The 14049-nt window shown below is 36.1% G+C and overlaps 1 protein-coding gene across 2 annotated transcripts; it reads left to right on the top strand.

Moving 5' to 3' along the window:
• Positions 1-296: 296 nt before the first annotated feature.
• On the top strand, positions 297-8958 carry LOC126681046 (cullin-4). Of its 2 annotated transcripts, XM_050376416.2 has the most exons (18): positions 298-557; positions 657-755; positions 1275-1390; positions 1460-1806; positions 2535-2715; positions 2857-2979; positions 3078-3365; positions 4112-4237; positions 4368-4469; positions 4561-4614; positions 5683-5789; positions 5880-5940; positions 6038-6169; positions 6302-6439; positions 6565-6645; positions 7623-7703; positions 7799-7879; positions 8472-8958. In XM_050376416.2, exons 1-18 carry the CDS (start codon positions 389-391, stop codon positions 8583-8585), a joined length of 2400 nt encoding a protein of 799 aa, XP_050232373.1. In that variant the 5' UTR covers positions 298-388; the 3' UTR covers positions 8586-8958. The 2 variants fall into 2 exon arrangements, with proteins under 2 accessions (XP_050232372.1, XP_050232373.1); XM_050376415.2 differs by having other exon boundaries at positions 297-755.
• Positions 8959-14049: the final 5091 nt, after the last annotated feature.

Below are 14049 nucleotides of genomic sequence, written 5' to 3'. Positions count from 1 at the left end.
ATAAATTTATGTGAAAGTCATGTAAATTGTAAAGAATAAGGGTTATTAAGGAAAAAAAATACTGTTTGTATTAAAAAATTTATAGTAGAAATAAGAACAAAATTCATAAGTGAATAAATTTTTTATATAAAAATGAATTAATAATTGGATGTGTAAATTGCAAAGTACTTATAAAAATATTCAAAGCTTCTTTCAAAAATAAAAATAAAAATATAAAAAGCTTCTCTCAAAAATGAAAATGAAAATATATAAAGCTTTCTCTCATATTTCTTCTCAAATCTTCATTTCTTATTTTTTTTCTCTTTATTCATTTTTTTATTTTTACGAAATGCCTTCTTAACAAAAGAGATCACTTTTTTTTTTAATTTTTAATTTTTTTTGTTCGTTAATGTCTCTCCCCACCAAACGCTCTGCGACCGCCACCAGCAGCTCCGCCACCAGCAGCAGCGCCACCTCCGCCGCAGCCAATATTTATTCGCTTGCTCCAATGAAGAAAGCTAAGTCACAAGCCCTATCCGCTTGCTCTCCTCTCGACTCACCTTCCTCTAACAAAAATGGTATTCATCACTTCACCAATAATAATAATTATAATAATTCTCCATCATCCACTGAAAACGACGTCGTTTTTGACCCCTCGTCCATGAATCTCGATGAAGATCCTAGACACGACGACCACCGCGCCGCCGCTAATCTGTCTCGCAAAAAGGCTACTCTTCCTCAACCTACTAAGAAGCTCGTCATTAAGCTTCTTAAAGGTATAATTTTATTTTCAATTTTATTTTGTGTTATTCGATTGCTCATCATTTCTTAATGTAATTATTGATTTAATTTTTATTAGATTGAGCTGTTAATTAACTGTGTAGAGCTTAATTAAATATTGCTGCCATTTAAGATCTGCTATTGTAAATGGCGCGCTCTCTCTCACTCAGCTAGGGTTTGCAATGATTCACTCTAGTTTAGCTAAGGCTTTTCTAGTGACTGCTTTAATTTCAATTTATTTACTTGGACACGTACACGGCAAAATGGTGTTATTTTAAGGTTTCCTATGTCAAAATTGAAAGTTTCGTGTCCGAAAGTGTTTCCGAAACATTTCCGGAACAAGACACATTGATTGAATGAGTGTCCGTGCTAACTAGTCGATTGTTTTCCGGTATCATCTTTCTCCTATAGTCCCTATCGTTATTTTGGAGTCTGAATTTGTGGTGTGTAAATGTGCTGGCATGCAGTTAATCTAAGAAACTTCTGTTTTTAAAATTTAAATTTGCTTTATAAAGCTAAACCAACGCTGCCTACAAATTTCGAGGAGGATACATGGGCGAAGCTGCAATCAGCTATTAAAGCTATATTCTTGAAACAACCAGATTCTTGCGACTTGGAGAAGCTTTATCAGGTTGGTTCCTCTGCATTATACGTACTGTTATGGCAAACAATTAACTAACATGGGAGTGTTTTCCGTTAGGCCGTCAATGATCTTTGTCTGCACAAGATGGGGGGAAATCTCTATCAGAGAATTGAGAGAGAATGTGAAGCACATATTTCTGCGGCCTTACAGTCTTTAGTTGGTCAAAGTCCAGATTTGGTGGTTTTCTTATCACTTGTTGAGAGATGTTGGCAAGATCTTTGTGATCAGATGCTGATGATTCGTGGTATAGCCCTATATCTGGATAGAACATATGTGAAACAAACCCCAAATGTGCGTTCATTATGGGACATGGGCTTGCAGCTTTTCCGTAAACATCTTTCTTTGTCACCTGAAGTGGAGCACAAAACTGTCACAGGCCTCTTACGGATGATTGAAAGGGAAAGGTACATGTAAAACTTGAAAAGATAGTCAAGCATTTATTTTCTTTTTTCGCTATAATAAGTTTTGTACCTCTTTTTATTAATTAAAAAAATTCTGGAAGGTGTTGGGAATCTTTGTTTATCTGGTTAAATTGTTTTATGTATGCAATGCAGGAGCTAAGCTTTTTCAATTGTATGATTGCGGCAAAAATAGCTTCAATACAAGTGTCTGACACGACAGTTGGCTTTAGGCTGCTATTCTTTTTTAGTGAGCAAATTAGACAACTGGTTTAATGGGTCTTAGGCACTTCTCCTTATATGTGAATGAATCAAGTAGTTCTAGTGATTTACTTGCCTTTACTCATTTACAGCTCTTTTTTGTTGCTTTTTCTATCAATTTATTCGAATGGTTGCAAATGACAGTACTAATGTTGGTTCATTCCGACCCATAGGCGTAAGTTAAAATTCTTTTAAATGCAAGGAGGAGAATGTACATGTGAATATGTGATATTCCCCTGAGCCTATGATGCAAGTGGCTTTGCGCGTAGTAAATCCATCTATTCCTTCTTTAAATTTTCATCTTACATTATGCATTGCTTTAAAGAGAAGGCTTGTATTCATCTGGGGCATTGGAACTTTTGGGGATATTGTAGAGAAAAATGACACGACTAGATATATTGAGTTTCTTACATAATATAGTTAACTTGCATCTTGGGACTAACAGATGTGTGTATCTGTTTTTGCTGTGGCAGATTAGGTGAAGCAGTTGATAGAACTCTCCTTAACCATCTTTTGAAGATGTTTACTGCTTTAGGAATTTATGCAGAAAGCTTTGAAAGAGCTTTCCTGGAGTGCACCTCAGAATTTTATGCTGCCGAAGGCATGAAATATATGCAGCAATCAGATGTTCCAGATTACTTGAAGCATGTGGAGGTACAATTTTACTTCTCTTTTGATGTCACAAGCGATTGTAACTGCAGTGTATTTTCCATATGTTATCCATCTAGCCTTTTTCGTTCTTATATCAGTATTATGTGCATCTTCTTGAAAAATCATGGTTTCATACTCTTGTAGATAAGGTTGCATGAAGAGCAAGAAAGATGCTTGCTTTACCTTGATGCAAGTACTAGAAAGCCACTAATAGCAACTGCAGAAAGGCAGCTCTTAGAACGCCATATATCTGCGATTCTGGATAAGGTTAATATAATTTTTAGTTATTTGTTTGTTACCTTACTTGGAGTTTAGGATCTAACTTGCATAGCTTTAGATGAGTGTTAATCTTTTTATTGACCCAGGGGTTTATGATGCTAATGGACGGCCATCGAATTGAGGACCTTAAGAGGATGTACTCATTGTTCTCAAGGGTCAATGCGCTGGAATCATTAAGGCAGGCCCTTAGCTCATACATTCGACGAAGCGGGCAAGCAACTGTCATGGATGAAGAAAAAGACAAAGACATGGTTTTTTCCTTGTTACAGTTTAAGGCTTCCCTTGACACAATATGGGAAGAAAGCTTTTCTAAGAATGAAGCATTTTCCAACACCATAAAGGATGCATTTGAGCATCTAATTAATATGCGTCAGGTTAGTGTTCTCTAACTTTTAGGCTTTTAGCTTCATTATTGGGTAATTATGGCTTTGCAAGTTTAGGTAAATCGTGAACGGATTTGTGGAATCTGTAATATAAATGCCTTCTTGGGACTAGAGTGGTGAAAGTTATAAATGAAGGTTACAGTAAGGAATTTACTCTTATTAACATGCTAGCTAACACGCACACGGGAAAACAGGACACTTAAACATAGACATGGAGATACAGTGTTATTTGAAGGTTTCCTATGTCAAAAATGAAATTCTGTGTCCAAAGCGCCAAGTTTCAAATGGGAAATGCTAATTGAATGAAGTGTCTGTGCTACCTAGTTAATACGCATGTAACCCTGTTTTCTCTTTTGGTAACACCCAAAAATGAAATTCTTTAGTCATATCATTATCTTCTTGCAGGAGAAGTCTGAGCACCCAACAGGGTAGTTCTTGATATAGAGCTAGAGTTGAACCTCGTCATCCTCTTTGTGGAAAGAAATAAGTACATGCTAATTAAATACCAAGAATGAAAAATCTTAGTTAAGCTTAGATACTATTTTGAGGAGATGTTTGAGAATCCAGCAGAGTATTTATTGGTGTTTGTATCATTCAATATAGAGCTAGAGTTGAACCTCACTACATCTTTGTAGAAAGAACTAAATATTTGCTAGATAATATTGAAAATGAAAAATCTTAGTTTGCTATTATATGAACTTCCCTGTCTAACAATTTTGTTTGTCTCCTGTTAACAGAACCGACCAGCAGAGCTAATAGCAAAGTTTCTCGATGAGAAACTTCGTGCTGGAAATAAGGGTACTTCTGAAGAGGAGTTGGAGGGCACGCTTGATAAAGTTTTGGTTTTGTTTAGGTTTATTCAGGTAAATAATTTGTTTGAGATTGAAAATTTCACTAACATGTTTGATATTTTTCTATTTCTGCTATTTTTGCTGTTGTGTTGAAACAAATTCATGCTGCTAAGATATGCATAACTTTTTACTTCTCGTGAAGGGTAAAGATGTGTTTGAAGCATTTTACAAAAAGGATCTTGCTAAAAGGCTACTGTTAGGAAAAAGTGCTTCAATTGATGCAGAGAAATCTATGATATCAAAGGTTAAGTATAGAAACATTTCCCTTTGCGGTTAGATACCTGATTATTTTTTACCCTATTAATTATGTTAACATGTTCGCATTGCTACTGCAGTTAAAGACAGAATGTGGGAGCCAATTCACCAACAAACTTGAAGGAATGTTTAAGGTGCGTGTCACATTTTTTGATCAGAAGTAATTTTTCTGTACCTGTATCTCTTTAGCTATTATTCCAAACTGTTAGTTTGTTGCTAGACCAATTTAAATTTCATATATCTATCATTGCCCTCTTGGAGGGTGAATCGTTGTTATATGGTGAGGCACAAGTGCCCAGCAGAGAAACAGGCTCATTGTAAAGCAATGGGGGGCTACTTATTGCCGACTCTCTCCAAAGTCATCACTGCCACTTTTGACCCTGCTATGCATATTTCACTAGTTACATTCTTCAGTGCCACTTATGGCCCTGCTGTGCATATTTCACTAGTTACATTCTTGTTCTATAATACATGCTTTATGCAGAATTTCCATTTGTTCTGGTCTCATTCATACCCTGCGTTCCTGAGCCCGCATTTAAAAATAGAAAATTAAATAGGAAAGTAATTTGCTGACTCATATTTTGTGTTTAATTACACAATTTAAAAGTATTGGCTCTGCATATGGATAATTACTGCGTCTGCATGAGATACACAATTTTGGTGCTGAGGATTGTAGGTTGACTTAATGAAAATAATTGCAACTGCTGGTGTTTCTGAAAGTTTTGCTACTATTACTGTAATCTGCAGTCGTGTAGGTCTATTCCACTGTGTTACTGCTTATTACCAAATATGAGCAATAGCCCATTACATTGCAAATAATCTATTTGAAGCAGTATAGTATCATTGAGAACTTACTAGTGTGTACTTGAATTACAAGTGGACTGTTTTCATAGGAAAGAAGCACATAAAAAGTTAATTTTGAATTACAGCTACAAGATTTTGTTAACAGAAACAAATGTATTAAATAATCAAATCCTCTTTCAAATCTTAGATATGTAACGGGACTTTAATTCTCCGTGTTGTTTGAAGCCTCTCTTAAATCAACCTCTCTCTCTCTCTCTCTCTCTCTCTCTCTATATATATATATATATATATATATATATATATATACATATATATATATATATCTCTTAAACACACATACACACAAGGACAAACTCATACTGATGGAGATATGAATCTTATGGATAATATTTTTGCAGGATATTGAATTGTCAAAAGAGATAAATGAGTCCTTCAAACAATCATCCCAGGCGAGGACAAAACTTCCGTCGGGTATTGAGTTGAGTGTGCATGTCCTAACAACAGGGTAGGTTTGGTTCTACACTGGAAGTTAGTGTTATAGCTCTTCCCAATAAATGGTCCCAACAAATAATTTATTTATTCTTTCCTGGTCCAGGTACTGGCCCACGTATCCACCCATGGATGTAAGGCTTCCTCATGAGCTGAATGTATATCAGGTTGTGCACAAGTTACCTGGTAGTTGTTCATCTTTAAAAGTCACTGATCTTTAAGTGTCCGGTGTTCTCTGATGCTTAAGTTCCCTGCATGCAACAGGATATTTTTAAAGAATTCTACTTGAGCAAGTACAGTGGAAGACGCTTAATGTGGCAAAATTCATTGGGTCACTGCGTGTTGAAAGCTGAATTTCCAAAAGGTAAAAAGGAGCTGGCAGTTTCTCTATTTCAGGTTAGTTTTACAGTCCTGTACGCATTGCTTTTTGGGTGGTGTTTCAACACTTAGTTCCTTTGTTTTTCTATCTCACCTTAACTAGCGAGCATGATTTGATAGTTTGGTGGTTTTGTGTGTATTGTGCTCCAGACTGTCGTTTTGATGTTGTTTAATGATGCACAAAAGCTTAGCTTTCAAGATATCAAGGATGCCACTGGCATAGAGGATAAGGAACTGAAACGAACTCTTCAGTCTCTTGCATGCGGAAAAGTTCGTGTCCTTCAAAAGGTGGGTGGTGGTCTTCTTCATTGCAATCATTTGTGCATTTAAGTTCTCATCTCTCATCCCGGTAATATTTTTATAGTTTTCATTTTGTTCCCGGTTTCTTATCATAGTTTGTATAAATTGGACAGATGCCAAAAGGAAGGGATGTTGAGGATGATGATTCCTTTGCGTTCAATGAGGGATTTACTGCACCGCTTTACAGGATAAAGGTAAATCTGTTTGTTATTTTGATAGGAATAGTGGCATCTAGATGGTATTACATTTACCTTATATAAACATATTATTGATGCAAGTGATGTAGAAGTGAAATGCTTCACTCACTTTAAGCTTTAACGTCTTGTATCACTTGATCATTATGTTACTTGGCATTCTAGGGTTATACAGTATTCGAGTATAACCGAATTAACTGACCCGAACCTAACTGAAATTTTAATTTGATTTGATTTTTGGTTAATTCGGTTCGGTTATGGTTACTAATTTTGAATATTTTGGTTAATTTGGCTAGGCTGGGTTTTCGGTATTTGGAATTTTCAAATTAACTAAATTGGCTGAATTATATATATACATACTGCTTTGTTGCATGGAAACAGAAACAGAAACAGACCAATATAGATACAGATACCGCAAAACGGCTTTTTTCAAAATATAGAAAACAAAAACAAAAACGTGTAAATATAGAAATATATTTACAAATATGAAAAAATAAAAAAAATAATATATATCGAAATTTATTTATAAATTAATTATTCTTACATAAATAAATTACGATTGGAATTTATAAAATAAGTTATTTAGATATAAGCCTAATTAGTTTTTTTTTTGTGTTTGGGAAGAGAAAAGAGTTTTTGTTTTTGTTTGTGTATTGTATTGTGAATAATGTGAAGAACAAACTTTATCATTCACATTATCAGAATAAAGTTTGTGGTTAACTATTAGTTAGTATGTAATTACAAATTAACACCATTTTTTATTAATACATAATATTAAAGAGTGTGTTGTGTTTTCTTTTTGGTTCGGTTATATAATATTTGGTTACGGTTATGATCAATTTGAGAAATTCGGTTACGGTTAATCTGATTTGATTCGGGCACCTCGATGCACCCTCCTAGGTATACCTGCATCTGCATACATTGCCTTATCAGTCATATGAATGGAACTTAACCTTGGTGCTCATTTGATGATGCAGGTCAATGCAATTCAGATGAAAGAAACGGTGGAAGAGAACACAAGCACTACCGAGAGAGTTTTTCAGGATCGTCAATACCAGGTTTTCTTTCCGAAAATATATATTGCGTCTTCAGGTTTTTCGAGATACTAGAAATCAGCCTGGTAACTCTTATGTAATTTTGCTTAACACCGCAGGTCGATGCTGCTATTGTTCGAATAATGAAGACGAGGAAAGTCCTAAGCCACACACTTTTGATTACCGAACTCTTCCAACAGGCAAGTGTTTTTTCCACTTTATTTGTCTCAAATCTAAAGTGTCTGAACAGGATCTATATGATATGCAAATTACATAGATTCCTAGGTTTACAGGACAAACTACCATTTGTTTAGAAATGGTTGGATCATGTTTAATCCATTCCCCTTTAGTCAAATATCAAATAATTTAGTTCGAGTCAAATACACAAATCCAAGGATATTAAATCCCTCATGCAATTTCACTTTATTTATATTCCGACATCTACTGTAATTTTTTTTTTTGAGAAGACATCTACTGTAATTTGGGAACATGCTAATGTATTAGAAAACAATGCTTTACTAGATTGAACTAGGGGTGTAATCGAGTTGAGTCGAAACACTTCCAAGCTCGAGCTTATCTAGCCGAGCATTTTGATAAAGGATAAAAAATTAAATTAACTATTACAAGCTTATCTAGCCGAGCATTTTGATACTCTCAAATCGGTAATTAACTCGGGTAGCTCAAGCTCGAACTTGACTCAATACTAATCAAGTTAATTTCAAGTTCAAGCCCGAGTAGCTCGATTTGGTTTCTGAACTAACGTTGATGAAACATGTTTCTGATGATAAACAGCTCAAGTTTCCGATCAAGCCAGCAGATTTGAAGAAAAGAATAGAGAGCCTAATCGACCGGGAGTACTTAGAGCGGGACAAGAGTAACCCTCAGATATACAATTACCTGGCATAATCCAACAGGGGAAAAAAGGTCTTGTTGTAAATGGGAAACATGTTACCTCTTTAAGAGGCAGTTCCGAGTTCCGATTCGATCGATATGTACAGTAAAGAGTTGTAGTTTTATTTTTGCTGCAGTTCACACTGTAATTGTAAAGCACACTTGGTCTCTCTCTCTCTTACTTCTTCCTCTTTCTGCTGTAGACAGGTAGTTGCTTCAATATGTGACTATTTTATGCGAAATGTTGACAAAGAAAAGATGGAGGGAAGTGAGAAAAGTTAGGGTTTGACATGTTTACTTCAAGAGAAATGGGCAAATTCACAGAACTGATTTATGTCCTTTTCCCATGAACGGTGTGGTTAATGCTGAAATGTGTTCATTTATATCATACCTTTTTTTAGCATTGATGACTATCCTTTGCAGCATTGGCTTGGATGTGTTTTTTTTAATGGATTGCTAAACACCGCCCCTTTTTACTTAGCACCGCACAGCCACACTACATTTTTGCCCTTTTCACTTTTTGAATAGAAAACAAACTCATAAACAAAAAACATAAATCCTCTCAACTCATTCAACTCTATTCAAATTCATATTTTACGAAAATGTCGGATTCCGAACGAGATGAAAATCGCCATAATCTTCTAAATGAACCTGCAAAACATAAATACTTACGTTTAACAAATCGTAATAATATGTAATACAAAGTCGTAATAATATGCAATAAAAAATCACTGTAATTATTAAAAAAATCATTTTAATGTTTTTTTTTTTTAAAAAAAATTAATTTCCGGCCGCGACCGGGGGACGCCGGCGTCCTCTCCAGAAGAGTGGACGCCGGCGTTCTAGAGGGGACGCCAATTTTCGGCGTCCCCTCTTCTAGAGAGGACGCCGAACGTCCTCTCTAGAAGAGGGGGCGTCCTCTCTAGAAGAGGGGACGCCGAAAATTGGCGTCCCCTCCTCTAGAGGGGACGTTGGTTTTCGGCGTCCCCTCTTCTAGAGAGGACGCCGAACATCCTCTCGAGAAGAGGGGACGCCGAAAATTGGCGTCCCCTCCTCTGGAGGGGACGTTGGTTTTCATGTCCTCTCCTCCGGAGAGGACGCCGAACTCCGGCGTCCCCTCCTCTGGAGAGGACGTGAAAACCAATCGTCCCCCTTCAAAAATTTTAAATAAAAATTTAAAAAAACTATTGTTTACCTCGGAAAAGCCGGAAAAACTTGTTTCCGAACGTCGATATTCGTTTCCTGACGAATTATACTCGTTATCTGCCATTTTACTCGACTTTTTACGTAGTTGTTCGAATGAGTTGAGAGAATTTTTTTTTTGAAATTTTGCTAGAAGGGCAGAAATGTCTTTCGTCTGTGCGGTGTTAAGTAAAAGCGGGCGGCGAATAGCAACACCCTTTTTTATTGCTTTTTCTGCTCCATTTTGAATTTATACTTTTTGATAATTGAGGAATGTGAATGTATGAAAAAAAATTGAATCCACATTTTTTATAAATTACTGATCGGCTAATAATCCGCCACGGTCCCTGACTTTTTGGGTACTGTATAATAAACTCCCAGATGTTTAAAAAACGATCAGTAAACTCCTTAATTTTTGTGGCGGCGCTCGCTAAACCCTTCTGAGGACAAAAATACTCCCGGCGCCGTCTTTTTTGGTCAACTGACATTCTTAAAAAATATTAAAGGCCCCACATCAGCTGACATGTCATCAAAATACATTTAAAAATTAAAATCCAAAATAACCCCAAACTAATATTTGATAAAAAAAACTCTAACCCAACTCAAACCATTTGTTCAAACCCGGCCCCACCATTCTGCATGCTCTGCGTAACCGGCATTAATAACTTTTTATTTCATTTTATTTGAAATTAACAAGGAATATTAAAATTAAAATTGATAAAAAATATTTTTTATTAATAATATTTTAAAACTAAATATTACAGTAATTAATTGAATATTTCTTATTAATATATTTCTAATTAACTTTTTAGTTTTAATATGTTTTTAATTAATTTTTTTTAATCTTACCCAATGATAATGATTGGTTGCCCAATCGTTGGGTAAGATCCCCAGCCATCATATGACAGAGAATAAATGCTCATTTAATGAGCATTTATTCCCTGCCATATGATGGCATTGGCAGGGAATGACAAGGGCATTCCGCAATAGGGCATTAAGGCGTTCTGCAAACAATATCCTATTGCGGGACGCCTGCATTCAGCAATAGGGTATTGCGGGACGCCTGCATTCAGCAATAGGGTATTGCGGAACGCCTCCTAATTTTATGGGTCCAGGTATAAAATTGGGATTAATATTTTTAGGGGCAAAATTTGGATTTTTTAAATCCTTAGAGGCACACGTGTCAAAAAATTTAGTTTTTGTTATGCAAAATTACATCATCAATATAATGCCCAAGGGCAGCAAACAGGAATGTAAACCTCCAACACACATAAAGTAGCATTAAACCTAATGCATTGTCTCAAGTTACAACAGGTTACATAAAGATTAAAAAAAGCAAATATGAAAATCTCGCACAAATGAAATAAAATAATAACAATCAAGGAACAACATTAAAAGGATATTTAAGCAGAATAGTGAGTACACATTAAACCCAACAATTGCAAATAGACTGAACTAATCCGATTTGTGATGTTTCAATTGAAAAAGGCAAAGAAATAAAGCAGAACAACAAGTACACCCCGTTTTATATCAACAGTAAAGCGTAATTACATATTGAAAATTGCATAGTATCTACCGCAACACTAATAAGCAGCTAATGAGGTTTTTACAAGAAAAATTGGGGTTTACATAAAAAAATAGTGGTTTTGAGTGGTAATTTGAATCAAGGGTAAAACTAATCTTCGGTAAAATATGCCATAAGGCTTAGTACTTTAGCCACCTGGTCGACCAACTTCCCTGTTCCACCTACGATCTCTCCGATCTTTCTAAGCTTGTTAGCAAAGGCCTCCATATCCATTTCATTTGTCAGCGGTTTTGATGGCACAACAACTTGCAGTTCATTCAAATCCCCGGTGTTAGTGCTGGAGGTGTCGGAACCTAAACAACAATCACATTTGCACCTCCAGTTGCACGATAGTTCTCGACTAAAGTTTCAAGCTCTTTAAGTTTGCGTTGATGATCCTTAAGTTGGGCATTCACTGTGAACGTTTGAGTAACCATTGATAATGGGAGAGCAATTGAGATTGATGATTGGGAGAGCGGTTGTGATTAATGACTAGGAGAGAGAGAGCTTGTTCGGTATCTGAAGAGCTTTGACTAAAAGTGTGACAAACCAATTAAAAATTGGTATGACTTAATTAACGTGGGTCCGTTTCTTTTATATTGGATTCATTTTCAAGACCAACATTATTATTTATCGAGTAATGTCATATAACCCAACATTTTTAACCCACCTTTTTGTACCGCCTGACGTGGCAATTAAAGAGTGGATCGATTAAATTTTATTTTTTGTGATATACACTTTTGGATGAGAATAAGACGAATGAAAACTTGCCACGTAAGGTGGATTAAAAGAGTTGGATTAAAAGAGTTGGGTTAAAAAGGTGGGTTATAAAGCATTTTCCTTATTTATTTCTCTTTTTAGATTTGTAGATTGAGGAATAATTTTAGCTTAATATATAATTTGTGTGTGTGATAAAAGTTATATTTAAAAAATATATTGACTATTGTGAGCGGAGCGGGGTTCGGGGGCCGCTCGCCCAAGGCTTATGGCTGACTTCTCGATTTGGAAATAGTTTGAAAAATGGAGTCGCCATCGTGCATCGGACAAAGATTAGGGTTCGAGGACCTCCCCGAGACTCTTGTTCTTGGCTTATCTGTTACCGGCTTTATTTAATGGACATATTCGTTTTATATCTCATCTCTACAGTATATGCAGTTCACATGATATGAAAGCTGTAAATAAATAAGGATGAAAGCGTGTAAACAGGTTTGACCCGCATATGACTCGATCTAAACTCGCATTTGAGGCAAATAACAAGTACTCCTAAACATACATCTAACCTTAGAAGATTCTAGAAAATAGCATAAGTCTGGCTGGCCTGAATTGATTACATGCACAAAACCTAAAACCAAATGTATAAGAGTGATTTGATTGATTTTATTAGATGATCTTGAAAAACCTATACAACCGTTACTACATTTTTGTATTAGTCCTACGATGTCTAAGTGATGAGCTGAAATTGCATTAATGGGTCAATTGTAGGTGATTAGTCCTTTAACCGGTTATTATTTGATTTGGAATGCTTTTGGAAAGTAATAAATAGTGCTGGCATGCTCAGGGGCAGTTTGATATACATATAAGATTAGAAATACTTTTAAACCTCATTGACTTTGATTGCCTGGCACTCACGCGGGTTTTGACCATCAGTCTGGTTAGAATGGGCTCTCGGTCAGATCACGAGAGTTGTGATCCGGTCTGGTGATTCAATTCGGAGTCGATTCCGAGTTGGAATTAGCCTGAAATCCGCTCTAGAAGATGCTGGTTTGCTGGGCATCGGGCTCGCGGGTCCGATTTATACACTATATTACATATTTAGACTTCTGGGTCCGTTTTACATCGTGTTTGGCCCGTTATAATACAGAATATTAAAGTATATCGGATTAGCTACGTATGAATTCAAACTGGGCTTGACTCGGAGTCCGGATGGCCCAGAAACGCGTTGTGAAGATCAGATCGAAGTCAGGAAGATCTGGGAGCGAATCCTGGAAGCTGATGAAAGAAGAACACGGCGCCAGCTTAAGCTTTCGGCGTCGGCAGGATGATGTGGCGGTGCCGGGGAATTTTTGACAATAGTTCTGCGATTTTGTTTTGCTTCGTTCTCACTCGTTTCAAGTCCATTTGTCATGCAAATATAGTCAAAACCACATAATATCGAACAAGAAATCTAAAAATAGCAATTTCAGCGTGTTTAGAGCTCATTTAAACAAAAAAATTTCAGGGCAACAACTATTTTTAAGGCTTTTCCATGGCAAAAAAGTTAAAAACACCTAGAAACATGTATTTTAAGGACTTTAAATCGATTAGTTTTATGGATTTGAGAATAATCACAATTAATTACAGATAATTAATATGTGTATCATCGAGTTTCATGGCAATTTGACAATCAAAAAATTAAGTCTGGCATGGCAATTTTTATGGCATAAATTAACAAACAAGCTAAACATACATCCTAATTGAATCATGGCATAAGCAAATCAAAGAAACAGATATAGAGGGTCCTCAGAATTACCGGTCTAAGTCCTTGACTCGTTTACTGGTAAAATTGATGCGGAATACAGCTTCGAGTCTGTGCAGGCTTGCGTTATTGGAGAATCAAAGCGATCTTTGGTGTTTTTCTAGAGTGGATTCAAGTGCGATTGTGTGTGGTGTGTGTTGAAAAATTCGGCCTAGGGTTTCTAAGGGGGAATTCAAATTTTACTATCTGGGTTTTACCTTTCTGGTCCGACCTCTGAC

Source organism: Mercurialis annua, linkage group LG5 (genome assembly GCF_937616625.2).
Source record: "Mercurialis annua linkage group LG5, ddMerAnnu1.2, whole genome shotgun sequence".
Taxonomy (NCBI): domain Eukaryota; kingdom Viridiplantae; phylum Streptophyta; class Magnoliopsida; order Malpighiales; family Euphorbiaceae; genus Mercurialis; species Mercurialis annua.
This window is presented reverse-complemented; position numbering and strand designations above follow the sequence as displayed.